General features: G+C 36.9%; 1 protein-coding gene across 2 annotated transcripts in view; it reads right to left on the reverse strand.

Annotated features, from left to right (window-relative positions):
• Positions 1-14,277, reverse strand: part of acox3 (acyl-CoA oxidase 3, pristanoyl) — a 43,504-nt gene that overhangs the window by 4,865 nt on the left and 24,362 nt on the right. For both annotated transcript variants that reach the window (XM_033609139.2, XM_033609140.2), the window contains 3 exons: positions 3,959-4,133; positions 3,809-3,876; positions 3,515-3,601 (listed from right to left, as the gene is read on the reverse strand). In XM_033609139.2, coding sequence (XP_033465030.2) covers positions 3,515-3,601; positions 3,809-3,876; positions 3,959-4,133 — 330 coding nt within the window. The remainder of the gene's footprint in view (positions 1-3,514; positions 3,602-3,808; positions 3,877-3,958; positions 4,134-14,277) is intronic.

The following is a 14,277-nucleotide window of genomic DNA, read 5'->3' on the forward strand; positions in this document are numbered from 1 at the left end:
TCTTGTAGAACAGAAGATCTATACAATCGGCACAGTGTGATGGTGGATACCCAAAATTAGTGTCGCCAATTCAGTTTCTGGCCAAATGTCTCCCCCTCTGTTCCTGAGTTACGACATTGAGATTTGATGAGAAGGGTCTCATGCATTACAACATTATGATGTCACAGTCAAGTTGACCTTTGACTTTTCGGATGTAAAATGCCATCACCTAATTATTTTATCCTATTGGGCATTTCTGTGACATTTTGTCATAACTAGCTTATTAATCATTCTTGAGTTATGGCCAAAGACATGTTTTGTGAGGTCAATCTGACCTTGACCTTTGACCACAAACTTTTAATCAGTTTATTCTTCAGTCCAAGTAAACGTTAGTGTGTTCTTGAGATATCATGTTCACAACAATGAGACAGATGTCATAGTCATAGTGACCTTGACCTTTGGCCACCAAAATCTAATCAGTTCATCATTCAAGTTCAAGTGGATATTTGTGCCAGATTTGAAGAAATTCCCTCAAGGTATTCTTGAGATATCACATTCACAAGAATGAGACAGATAAGGTGACAGTGACCTTGACCTTTGATATATGACCACCAAAATCTAATCAGTACATTGTTGAGTCCAAGTAGACATTTGTGCCAAATTTGAAAGATATTCCCTCAAGCTGTTCCTGAGAAAGTGCATTCACAAAAATTAGATGGATGCAAGGTCACGGTGACCTTGACCTTTGAGTCTTGGCCACCAAAATCTTATCAGTTCATCGTTGAGTCCAAGTGGACATTTGTGCCAAATTTTAAGAAATTCCCTCATGGTATTTTCGAGCTATTACATTCACAAGAATGAGACAGACAAGATCACAGTGACCTTGTCCTTTGACCTATGACAACCAAAGACTAATCACTTCATCATTGAGTCCAAGTGGACATTTGTGCCAAATCTAAAGAAATTCCCTTAAGGCATTCTTGAGATATCATGTTAACAAGGATCGGAAGTAGGTACATACGGAGGGATGTATGTACGGATGGGGGATGGACAGACAACCTGAACACATAATGCTTCCGGCCATGGCTATTGCTGGTGCTGAGGTATAAAAAGATGTCAACAGTTATTTTGAGATTTTATATTGTACCATCAGAAAAAAAAAAAGATTTAACCAACTCCTATGTCTGAGCATTTTAAGACTTGAAAAATTCTGATTTAAGATTTATTTTTAGATTTATGAATTCAATGCCCTTCAAGACTTTTTAAGGATCTGTGGGAACCCTGCTGATGATACAGAATCCCTGCTCTCATGGAAAAGTTAATAAGTTGTTAATGTATAAAAAACTCTCCAGAATGTGAAACAAACTTGAACCTTCTATTTCCTGGGAATGTATTTTCTACACAGTTCTGCCCATTAGTCTAAGGCCTTCCTCTAATCCTCCTAACCGACCTATCCATAATTAAGACCCCCTGAGAGTCCTTGTACAATTTTAAATGTTTTTCAAGTAAGAAGGATGAAGGAGAATGTAATACAGTAGAGACAGAATGGAAGTCTGTGGTTAAATCATTATTAATCTATAAACTTTCTCAAACTTGCCTGATATTACAGATTAAGTATCTAAGACCAAATCTGCCACATAAATAAATCTGACAAAGCCTGATGCTGACACAGAGGAACAGAATCCTCTGTGGGTCTGCATGACGTCTTCATTTCTTAGGCTAAACAAACACTAGTTGAGCCTTCTTATGAAAAAGGGAAGTTCTCAGACAGTGCAGAGAGGGTCACTGTCAACAATTGTCAAACACAATTTATGACCAAACACAACGCTGGATGTGTTTTCCTGGAAGAGGGAGAGACAGCAGCCAAAGCTCTCCGGTCTTCTTCCCGTAATGAGACTTAACCTGACTGACTAAATGTCCCACAGTGGGCCTATAGGGGAATGGGGAGTGACTGAGAGGGAAAAACAACTGTATGGCTTGTTACTGACTCACTGTGATGACTGTTGGTTTGTGTACAGAGTACACAGTTATACTTGCACAATTTATGAAAAAAAAAACAAAACAATTATTTATTTAACAAAAAGCATCCTCAAGTAAAATTCTGTTTGTTTTTAGTTTGTTTGTGTATAGATGTGCACTGGGTTCAGTAGAACTGAGGGTATGTACAGTATGGAGTCCAGAGTGTGCCACTAAGATAATGATAAATGTAATGATCAATGGTCAATTTTAAACAACTATTGCTTTTTTGATTAAACAAATTTTATCACATTTAATTTGTTTATACATAGAGAGGCACACATATGGCATTATAGAGCCTGTAACGATAAGTACATGTTTGTTTACCCTGTTGGAGATTAATTTTCTAATACAACATTTAAAAAGCCTCACCATCCCTAGAGTTCAAAAGAGGCAGTAATTTATTGTGAAATAGTTTTTTCATATGCAGTTACCAATTTTTTTTTTGCGGAGATTCAATTATCGGAAACAATAATATTTATTTAAGTTTTATTTAGTGGGGATGTGTCCACACTAGGTTCAGTGGAACCGAGGGTGTGAACTAAAATAATTATTGATTTGATGATAAATGATCAATTTTGAACAACTAAAACATTTTTTTTTAAATTAAACAAAATTTTACAATATTTAATGTATTTTTTCCAATAAGTAAAGATAAACACCTGTTTACTGTGATGATTAGCAATACCTATACTATTCATGCAAAAATGTGAAGAAGAATATAAATCCATATCTTTGGATTGACAAGTTTAATTTTCTAATACAACAACATTTAAAGAGCCTTTACCATCACTAGAAGAAAAGATAGTGATTTATTGTAAACTTGCCTTTAGCGGGGGTTTTTTTTAACAAGCACAATTTTTGAAAATTAATTATCAGCTGAGTTTCATATCATCCAATAATAATTTCTAAATTATCCATTGATTTCTGATTATTTTTCTTTACTTTGTCTTTACATGTTCAATCAATAATTGAATATCAATACAGTCTGACATTTTAAAAAGGCTGTCTATTTTTACTCTGTAACTCCATTTACCACTATAACGTTCCTGCACTTTAAAAGCCTGTCATTTTGATCTCCGATTATTAATTAATTTAAAACGCATTTCATCATTACAGTATAGTTGAGACTCCATAGATAAGTTGGATCTAAATACAATTAGCACTGATATTGTGTTGAATAGTTTAACAGTTTCCTTTGAGTATTTAATTGGTTTGCTAAGACGATGAATTAAAATTAAGTCCTAATGGTTACAACAAATCAGGTATATTTGACATTAAAACATGACCCTCATGAGGCTGACGTCAGGTTTACACCAAACAATGTGTATTCTCAACAGATACATTTTTAAGAATAATTAAGGCAGTATGCAGTATATGATAGTGCCTCTTAACTAATAAATAATTTTAAAAAGTATCCCCACACCTGTCAAAAGCTCTCTAACTGTGTTGGTACAACATGACAATTATTGTAGCATTTATTCTTGTGACTAGGCTTTGTGTGTTTGTATGTCTTTACCTGTCCATCAGCGTTGCCAATAGGTGAGTTAAGAATGAAGTCAGAAGGTGCAAGAACATCCACCAATGCTACTGCATCATCTTTCAGCTGGAGAAGACACACACAGAGCAGATTAGACTGAGCTTTGAATCAATACCAGAGCAGCATCTATTGTAGCCATGATGTCATCATTCAGCTTTATAAACACAGGCGGGAAGTACAGAAGGACAAGAAAGGAACCTAATAACAATAAACTCTGTAAAATAAAATAAAACTGTGTAACTAAGAAATGCAAAGGATGGGATGTTTGTGTACCTGAGAGCAGAGAGTGAGAATGGCCGTCTGCATCAACTCTGCGGGCTTACTTCCACTCAAGTAATTACCTGTATGGGAACGAAAATATGTATTAAGACCATGGAAAGTATTATCTGTTGATGCATGCAGTATGTGGAATACAGTACACACCCTGGTAAAGTGTGGCTGTGTGGCTGCTGAGGCTCCACAGCCCGTACAGGGCACACAGCTTGCTGAGTACAGGTCTGAGACCAGCTGGTGTGTGCTCATCAGTAATCAGCTCATGAAACCTCTGGAGGCAGCAGTGTTCCAAGTAGGTGATGGCCAGGGAGCGGCAGTAGTAAACCTAAACACACGGCCACAAACACACAAAGGGTGAACATTTGTAGCACACTTTTGATTTTTTGCTATAAACTCAGGTGAACAAAGGAAGGCAGTACAACATTAAGTCACTATTAACGCAGTTCAATGTACACAACCATGTGTACATAGGTAAGTGGTACTTTCTCTACATCAACTGAGAGTCTAAATCAGGTATCGTATTTTGGTCTAAAGGGCAGTACGGTGGTGTCGTGGTTAGCACTGTCACCTTCCCTTCTGTGCGGAGTTTGCATGTTCTCCCCATGTCAGCGTGGGTTTTCTCTGGGTACTCCGGCTTCCTCCCACAGTCCAAAGCCATGCAGGTTGGGGATAGGTTAATTGGTGATTCTAAATTGTCCGTAGGTGTGAATGTGAGTGTGAATGATTGTTGATGTGTTAGCACTGCGATAGTCTGGCGACCTGTCCAGGGTGTACCCTGCCTTTCGCCCAGTGTCAGCTGGGATAGGCTCCAGCCCACTTGTGACCCTCAAGAGGATAATATTGGATTGTAATTAGCTTGTGGATTGTAATTTTTCCTCCATTTGGTTAAAAACTCTGCAACAACGGCACTGTGAATGAAATGACATGAAAGTGTTTTTTAAAGTTGCATAGCAATGGAGAGATAACTTATTAAGTACAGATTTATCACACACAACTAATCAAACATCTTTGTAAAAACTGCTCATGTACACACACCCATAAACCAACATAATGAATGCCTAACCCTCTGGGGACTGTTAAATTTTTACAACGAACATTATTGCACGTCACATTATTGCTCACAAAAACAAGTGAATTAAATCACTGAAACCAGTGACACACACATTTCCCAGAACCACAACACACACCCGTCTGACACTGTGACCTCCAGCCTGCATCTGTGACATAATAACACAAACCAGATGACAGCAGCAGAGACTCCACAAAGACAGTCAAAAACTCACCTCCATTTAGCTGAACACCATTTATTGCTGTTTTTAATAAGTAAGCATGGAGACAAAACATGAAGCTAAATCTTATGTGAACATCAGTTCTGATAAGACATCACGAATACTGCTTTAATTTACATCCTAAATAGAGATTATTGGCTTCTACTCCACAAAAGGAGGAAAGAATGCCATAATATGCTCAGTGAAATTCTTATGAATCCTCTACACAACCATAACACAGCTTGATGGCAATACTGATACAGGGGGGATGAGACAATTTCCAATTAAGCTTAAGGCTGCCTCTGATTTGGCCACATAACCCTTGAATGGTCAGTCTCAGTTTAGGGCCGTAACGGTACATGTATTTGTGTCGAACCGTTCGGTACGCAAATTTCGGTTCGGCACGACCCTGTACCACATTATTGGGCGCAGGATATTATTTTATTTTATTTTGTTTTATTTTAATTCCGTTTTTGCGAGCCGAACCATTTAAAATATCTAGTTCCCCGACGGATATAATTGACTGACGGACCGAGTCCCGTAAATCTCCGCTTTCACTTTGTGCAGCGCATTCTCGCATTTTGACAACATGGCAAGTGAGCCTGATGAACCTGAAGACCCACCCGCAAACCTTAAGTCCTCCGTTTGGGAACACTTTGGTTTCAGGGTAAAATACGAAGATGGAAATAAACAAGTTGACAAGACAAAAGCAGTGTGCCGACACTGCAGAACAGCGGTCGGGTATGTAATTGGAAACACGTCTAACATGCTAACACAGCTAAAGCGACACCACCCGAGTTTGAACGTTAACTGGCACGACTAGAAAAAGCAATCTGGTGCAAACTACGATATTGTCGTCGTTTAAAAAGAAAGAGCGTTTCCCTGACCATTGCGCTAAAGAAATAACCAATGCCATTGGAGTTGAGTAAAATTGTTTAAGCTGCACTTTAGATATAAGCATGTTTTGTTTACTGCACTTTAACAAAGTGGGAAAGCTAAGTAAGTTCCTAGTAAAACTGAATCTGAGCAGGCTTTAAAGCTGACCAGCTGCACTATACTTTTTATTTTAATTGAGTAAAACTGTTAAAGCAGAAATGTCTATTTATATTTTTCATTCAAAAAATGTGTTAAAAAAACAGCAGGATTTTATTTTTCACTTTTATATTTCTATTTTCATTCAAAAATTGTGTAAAAAGAGTTAACTGCTGTGGTGGTATGTTTTAATAAGGTTACCAATAAGTAAAAGATATTTAATAGTTGTCTATTTTTTTCATTACTGTACCGAAAAAAAACGAACCGTGACTTGTGTACCGAGGTACGTACCAAACCGAGATTTTTGTGTACTGTTACACCCCTATCTCAGTTATCATTGTATCATATCTCCTGACCAGGGGTGGAGGTTAACAAATTACATTTACTATTGTTACTGAAAGTAAAGTTTTTTGTTTATTTCTACTTTTTTGAGTACTTTTGAAAACTAATTTTACTTAAGTACTTTTTATCACATGTATCATACTTACTACATTTCAGGTCGCATCTGTCACTGAACAGACAGTAAACTGTGTGAGAAGATAAGTTGTAATATGTGGCTGAAGCTGCTGAGCAGTTTAGCCTCTTTTTGCATCGTTGTTTTGCATCTCTGTCGTCAGAATGCATCTTTTTGTAGTTCTAAATCTCTTAGTCATTTTGCATCTCTTTGAGGTTGTTTAGTGTCTCTTTGTACTTGTTTGTGTCTTTTTTGGTGATTTTGTGTCTGTTTGTGGTCCTTTTGTATCCTTTTTTGGTCATTTTGTCTCTCTTTAAAGGTGTTTTGTGTCTTTTTGCAGTCATTCTGTGTTTCTTTGCAGTTGTTTTGTTGTGTCTTTTAGCAGTTGGTGTGTGTCTCTTTTGGTTGTTTTGTGCCTGTAGTCATTTTGTGTCTTTTTTGATTTCTGTGCCTCTTTGCAGTAGTGTCTTTTTGTGTTTTTTCATGTCTTGTGGTTGTTTTATGTCTCTTTGTAGGTGTTTTGTGTCTTTTTGTAGATGTGTGTCTTTGGGTGGTTGTTTTATGTCTCATTGTAGCTGTTTTGTCTGTTTGTAGTCATTTTATGTCTTTTTTGTCATTTTTTGTCTCTTAATGGTCGTTTTGTGTCTCTTTGAAGGTGTTTTGTGTCTTTTTGCAGTTGTGTGTCTTCTTTTTCTTTTGTGTCTCTTTGTAGTCATTTTGTGTCTTTTTTGGTCATTTTCTGTCACTTTGTAGTCTTTTTTGTCTATGTAGTCGTTTTATGTCGCTGAAGTCAGTTTTGTGTCTTTTTTGTTGTTTTATGTTTCTTTATAGTTATTGTGTGTCTCCTTGTAGTCTTTTGTGTCTTTTTGTAGTTGTTGTGTGTCTTTTTGGTCGTTTTGTGTCTTTTTACAGTCCTGGTGTGTCTTTTGGGGTTGTTTTATGTGTCTTTGTAGTCGTTTTGTGCCTTTTTTGGTCGTATTGTGTCTCTTTGCAGTGCTTTTGTGACTTTTTTGTTTTTTTATAGTTATTTTGTGTTTTTTTGGTCCTTTGTGTCTCTTGGTAGTCATTTTTTTTCCTTTTTGTGGTTGTATTATGTTTTTTGTAGTCGTTATGTATCTCTTTGTAGTCATTCTGTGTCTTTTTGCAGTTGTTGTGTGTCTTTTTTTGGTTGTTTTGTGTCTAATTGTGGTTGTTTTGTGTCTAAATGTGGTTTATTTGTGTCCTTTTCAGTCATGAGTCTTTGCATGGTAAAGGGTTTTAATTCTCCTAATAAAAGAGCAGCCTGTTTAGATTTACTAGCAAGAAATAACATTGATTTAGCTATGTTTCAGGAGACACATTTGCAAAGAGGTGATGTTAACAGACTGGAAAATCGCCATTATAAAGTATGTGCTTCATCCTCTGCTTTAAATAAAACAAAAGGGGTTATAATATTAATACGTAAAGCACTACCAATTACTGTCATAGATAAAGGAGGTGATCAAGATGGTAGAGTTGCTTATGTTAAATGCATTTATAATGAAAGGAAACTGGCATTTATCATATATGCGCCTAATACATATGATAATGTTTTTTTTCACTCAGAATGGTATATTTGCTGAACTTTCTGATTATGAATTGATAATCGGCTCTGACATTAATGCCATATTAGATCACAAATTGGATAAATCAAGCAAAGCTCATTCTAATGTACAAGCAACTAAAGCTCTACAGCATTTACTCTCTGACTTCAATCTTATGGATGTCTGGCGTCTACGTCACCCCACTACTAAGGAGTATACTTTCTTTTCAAATCGGCATAAAACTTTTACAAGGATAGATTTTATATTTATGTCTACTCCCCTTATCTCCTTCATTCAAAACATAGAAATAAAGCATATGACACTTACAGATCACCATGCATATGTATGCCAATTGACGATCTCCAGGTTGGCTAAAAGAGCCACTAGGTGGCGGTTTGACCTAACTTTGTTACAAAATCAAGATTTCTGTGAACAATTTGAACTGGAATTCACAGAATTTCTAGAGATAAATCGGCACTCTGTGGATGATGCTAGATGTGTCTGGGACTCAATAAAAGGCTTCATAAGGAACTATGCTAGTTCATATTCTTCTAGATTTAATAAAGCCCAGCTTAAGAGAATCAGGGAATTAGAGGCTTCAATGTCTGATTTGGAACGATCTCAACAAACGCATTTCTCTGAGCAAACAGCCAGGTCTTTAACCAAAATAAAAGTAGAACTTAACTTACTACTAACGCAGAGAGCGGAGTTTATTATGCATAAAAACAGAGTGAATCATTTTTATCATGGAAACTGTCCCAGTCGGCTTCTAGCTAATAAATTAAAAACAAATGATCAGCTTACAAATATTTCAGTCATCGCATCAGAATCTGGTTCTATGATATCTGATCCTGATTTGATCAATCAAAGATTCACTTATTTCTACAAAAAGCTGTATACCTCAGATGATTTTTCATCAGTATCAGAGAAGGACAGATATCTTCAGAAATTAAATCTAACTTCATTATCAAAAGAAGACGCTTCAATATTAGGGGCCCCTTTATCACTTGATGAACTTAAACAGTCTTTAGCAAAAATGAATAAAGGTAGGTCCCCTGGAATTGATGGCATAAACCCTGAAGTTTATTTCAAATTTTGGAGTATCTTAGGACCACCATTACTGGAGATGTTTAATACAGCCATTCAAAGAGGATGTTTTGGAAGAGATGTAAACACGGCTTTAATAACTCTTATTTTAAAAAAAGATAAGGACCAAACTAATTGCGGTAACTATCGACCTTTATCGTTATTGAATGCGGATATCAAATTATTTTCAAAGACACTTGCTGGTCGGCTGGAGGTGTATCTGCCGAAGTTGATTCATCCAGATCAAAGTGGATTTGTAAAAAAGCGTCTTTCAGCAGATAATCTGCGTTGCTTATTGCATATTCTTGATTCCTCTGATAGTCTATCATCAAAAGCTATTTTGTCTGTTGATGCAGAAAAGGCTTTTGATCGCCTTGAGTGGTCTTTTCTATGGTCTGTATTGAGACACATGGGTTTGGGGTCCAACTTTGTTAATATGATCAAAACTATTTATGCAAATCCATCAGCTAGTGTAGTTACAGGTAATATACACTCCCCTCCTTTTAAATTAAGCAGGAGCAGTCGGCAAGGAGATCCAATTTCATCTATGTTGTTTATATTATCATTGGAGCCTCTGGCACAGTCTCTTAGGTTATCTACAAACATTACCCCAATAAAAATTAAATCCACTTTGCATCATATTTCCTTATTCGCTGACAACGTCCTTTTATTTTTTTCTGATATTAAGTACTCTCTTCCAAACATTCTTAGCAAATTTGAACAATTTAGTTATGTCTCCAGCTATAAGATAAACTGGTCTAAGTCTTCCCTTTTACCATTGAACTCTGTGAGCAAGGAGGAATGTACAGAATTTAACATTCCAGTAGTATCCCACTTTAAATATTTAGGAGTAAATGTATTTGCATCATTAGAAAAAACAATTACTAAGAATTACAATAACACTCTTAGTATGGTCAAAAAAGACCTGGAAAGATGGCAAAAGTTACCTATATTCCTGTCTGGTAGAATTTCAATAATTTAAATGAATGTGCTTCCTAGAGTTAATTTCTGTAGCTACATGTTACCTTTGGCACCTCCTCCAAGATATTGGGAGAAAATACACAGCATTATTACCAGGTTTTTATAGAGGGGCAGACGACCTAAAATAAAGTTAATCAATTTACAAAGAAAGAAAGAGCTGGGAGGATTATCGGTTCCTAACTTTAAGCTTTATTTCCACGCCCTTACTCTTCATCCTCTGTTAAATTGGTTCAGTGAGAGAGCTTCACCTCCATGGCTGAACATTGAGAAGAATTTGGTGGCTCCTGCCTCTATAAAGGATTGTTTGTTTACAGGTCTCTCTATTAATAAATGTAAACTGGAGTACGGTTCAGTGATAGCCAATGCAATTCAAAATTTCAGGAAAATTGAAAGAATATATAATTGGACATCCAAATGGCATGCAAGTACTCCATTATTCCATAATAGTCTTCTTAAGACTGGTGGGGACCACTTTATCTCACCTCAATGGGTTGAAGCAGGAATCCACAGTTTAGGAGACATTATGAATGACGATGGGTTAAGAAGCTTCCAGGACTTGAGGGAAACATTTAAATTGTCATCAAATTCATTCTTTTTATATTTGCAATTACGTTCTGCCCTAAGAGCAGCAGGTACAATGACTGACAGGAAACCTATTAATCATCCAATAATTCAAATGTTTAAGAAAATATCTGTCCTACCTAAAGGGCATGTTTCTGTAATTTATAATACGTTGTTGGAAAATATTCAGACCCCTTTAGCGATAACAAAGGTATGAAATAAGGATTGCCCTGAATCATCTATAGACTGGTCTAGAGTTTGGAGAAATATTGCTTTTTCCTCACAAAATTTAAACAATAAGGTAACTAATATCAACTTTCTATATCGCACGTATCTGACACCAAAACGGCGCTTCATGATTAAGATATCCTCTTCCCCAAATTGTAATCTATGTAACTTGAATCAAGTAGGGACTTTCCTGCATGTCATGTGGGAGTGCCCATTAGTTCAAAGCTTTTGGCAACAAATAGTAAAACATCTTTCGAACGCATTTGGATTAGAGATTGATCTTACTCCGAGATCTATGCTCTTAAATGATGATTCTGGGAAAAACTTCAACCACATGCAAAGGATGTTATGGTTGTCTGCATGTACAGTAGCTAAAAAGATGTTGGCTGTCAGGTGGCAACCACCACACTCACTCTCCATACAACAATGGACCTGCTCTTTGGTGGAGATGTTGTCCATAGAGTTCTCCGTTGCCAGGATGAATGGAGCAGGCTAGCGAGTCCTTGAAGCTAGAAAGGAGGCACTTGAGGTTGCACGAAATCTAATTTAACCCTTTAATATTATTTAACATTAGTATATACTTTCTGGAAACAGAACCTCGAAGATTGGAGAAAGATCTGTGGGAGGGGGTAGGGTAGGGTTGGGTTAAGGGTTATGAAATGTGCAGGTGTTGTGTGCTATTTGTTATTATTTTTATCTTTATTCTTATAGCATTATTTTGTTTTTATTGTTAACTTGTCATTGCGTTAGTTTTGATTTGCTTTTCCCAACTGCACATAGCAAAGATGTTATCTTCTCTAATGGTATAAGTATTACATTACTACATCTGCATGTGCTAAATGTACGTAATGTTACTTATCTGTGTATATATATATATATATATATATATATATATATATATATATATATATATATATATATATATATATGTATACAGTACAGGCCAAAAGTTTGGACACACCTTCTCATTCAATGCGTTTTCTTTATTTTCATGACTATTTACATTGTAGATTCTCACTGAAGGCATCAAAACTATGAATGAACACATGTGGAGTTATGTACTTAACAAAAAAAGGTGAAATAACTGAAAACATGTTTTATATTCTAGTTTCTTCAAAATAGCCACCCTTTGCTCTGATTACTGCTTTGCACACTCTTGGCATTCTCTCCATGAGCTTCAAGAGGTAGTCACCTGAAATGGTTTTCCAACAGTCTTGAAGGAGTTCCCAGAGGTGTTTAGCACTTGTTGGCCCCTTTGCCTTCACTCTGCGGTCCAGCTCACCCCAAACCATCTCGATTGGGTTCAGGTCCGGTGACTGTGGAGGCCAGGTCATCTGCCGCAGCACTCCATCACTCTCCTTCTTGGTCAAATAGCCCTTACACAGCCTGGAGGTGTGTTTGGGGTCATTGTCCTGTTGAAAAATAAATGATCGTCCAACTAAACGCAAACCGGATGGGATGGCATGTTGCTGCAGGATGCTGTGGTAGCCATGCTGGTTCAGTGTGCCTTCAATTTTGAATAAATCCCCAACAGTGTCACCAGCAAAACACCCCCACACCATCACACCTCCTCCTCCATGCTTCACAGTGGGAACCAGGCATGTGGAATCCATCCGTTCACCTTTTCTGCGTCTCACAAAGACACGGCGGTTGGAACCAAAGATCTCAAATTTGGACTCATCAGCCCAAAGCACAGATTTCCACTGGTCTAATGTCCATTCCTTGTGTTTCTTGGCCCAAACAAATCTCTTCTGCTTGTTGCCTCTCCTTAGCAGTGGTTTCCTAGCAGCTATTTGACCATGAAGGCCTGATTCGCGCAGTCTCCTCTTAACAGTTGTTCTAGAGATGGGTCTGCTGCTAGAACTCTGTGTGGCATTCATCTGGTCTCTGATCTGAGCTGCTGTTAACTTGCGATTTCTGAGGCTGGTGACTCGGATGAACTTATCCTCAGAAGCAGAGGTGACTCTTGGTCTTCCTTTCCTGGGTCGGTCCTCATGTGTGCCAGTTTCGTTGTAGCGCTTGATGGTTTTTGCGACTCCACTTGGGGACACATTTAAAGTTTTTGCAATTTTCCGGACTGACTGACCTTCATTTCTTAAAGTAATGATGGCCACTCGTTTTTCTTTAGTTAGCTGATTGGTTCTTGCCATAATATGAATTTTAACAGTTGTTCAATAGGGCTGTCGGCTGTGTATTAACCTGACTTCTGCACAACACAACTGATGGTCCCAACCCCATTGATAAAGCAAGAAATTCCACTAATTAACCCTGATAAGGCACACCTGTGAAGTGGAAACCATTTCAGGTGACTACCTCTTGAAGCTCATGGAGAGAATGCCAAGAGTGTGCAAAGCAGTAATCAGAGCAAAGGGTGGCTATTTTGAAGAAACTAGAATATAAAACATGTTTTCAGTTATTTCACCTTTTTTTGTTAAGTACATAACTCCACATGTGTTCATTCATAGTTTTGATGCCTTCAGTGAGAATCTACAATGTAAATAGTCATGAAAATAAAGAAAACGCATTGAATGAGAAGGTGTGTCCAAACTTTTGGCCTGTACTGTATATAGCTTATATTTTGTTTTGTTCTTTTTCTTCTTTTTGTCTAAGTTTTTTCTTTTTTTTCTTTTTGTGAGTTGTTTTTTCTTCTTGTTTGTTAGTTGTCCTTGTAATAAAAGTAAAACAAAAATAAAAAATGAGTCTTTGCATGGTTGTTTTGTGTCTCTTTGCTTTGTGTCTTTTGCAGGTGTGTGTCTTTGTGTGTCTGTTTTATCTTTTTGTAGTCATTTTGTGTCTCTCTGTAGTAAATTGTGACTTTTTTGTTGTTTTGTATCTCTTTATAGTTATTTTGTGTATTCTTTGGTCATAATGTGTTTCTTTGTAGTAATTATGTCTCTTTGTCGTCGTGTGTCTTTTTGCAGTTATATGTCTTTTTTTTAGGTTGTTTTGTGTCTAGTTATTTTGTGTCCTTCTGGTGGTTTTGAGACTGTTTGCAGACGTGGTGTGTCTTTGTGTGGTTTATTTGTGTCTTTTGTTGTCATTTTGTGTATTTTTGCAGTCGTGTTTTTGTGTGGTTGTTTATGTCTCTTTGTTGTCAATTTGTTTCTTTTAATAGTCCTCTTGTCTCTTTGTAGTTATTTACTGTGGGTTTTTTGTGGTCATTCTGTTTCACGTGGTAGGTGTTTTGTGTCTTTTTGCAGTCGTGTGTCTATTTTGTCTTTTTGTAACTGTTTTGTGTGTCTTTGTCATTTTATGTCTTTTTTGGTCATTTGTGTCTCTTAATAGTCATTTACTGTG

The sequence above is a fragment of the Epinephelus lanceolatus genome, chromosome 22 (genome assembly GCF_041903045.1).
Source record: "Epinephelus lanceolatus isolate andai-2023 chromosome 22, ASM4190304v1, whole genome shotgun sequence".
Taxonomy (NCBI): Eukaryota; Metazoa; Chordata; class Actinopteri; order Perciformes; family Serranidae; genus Epinephelus; species Epinephelus lanceolatus.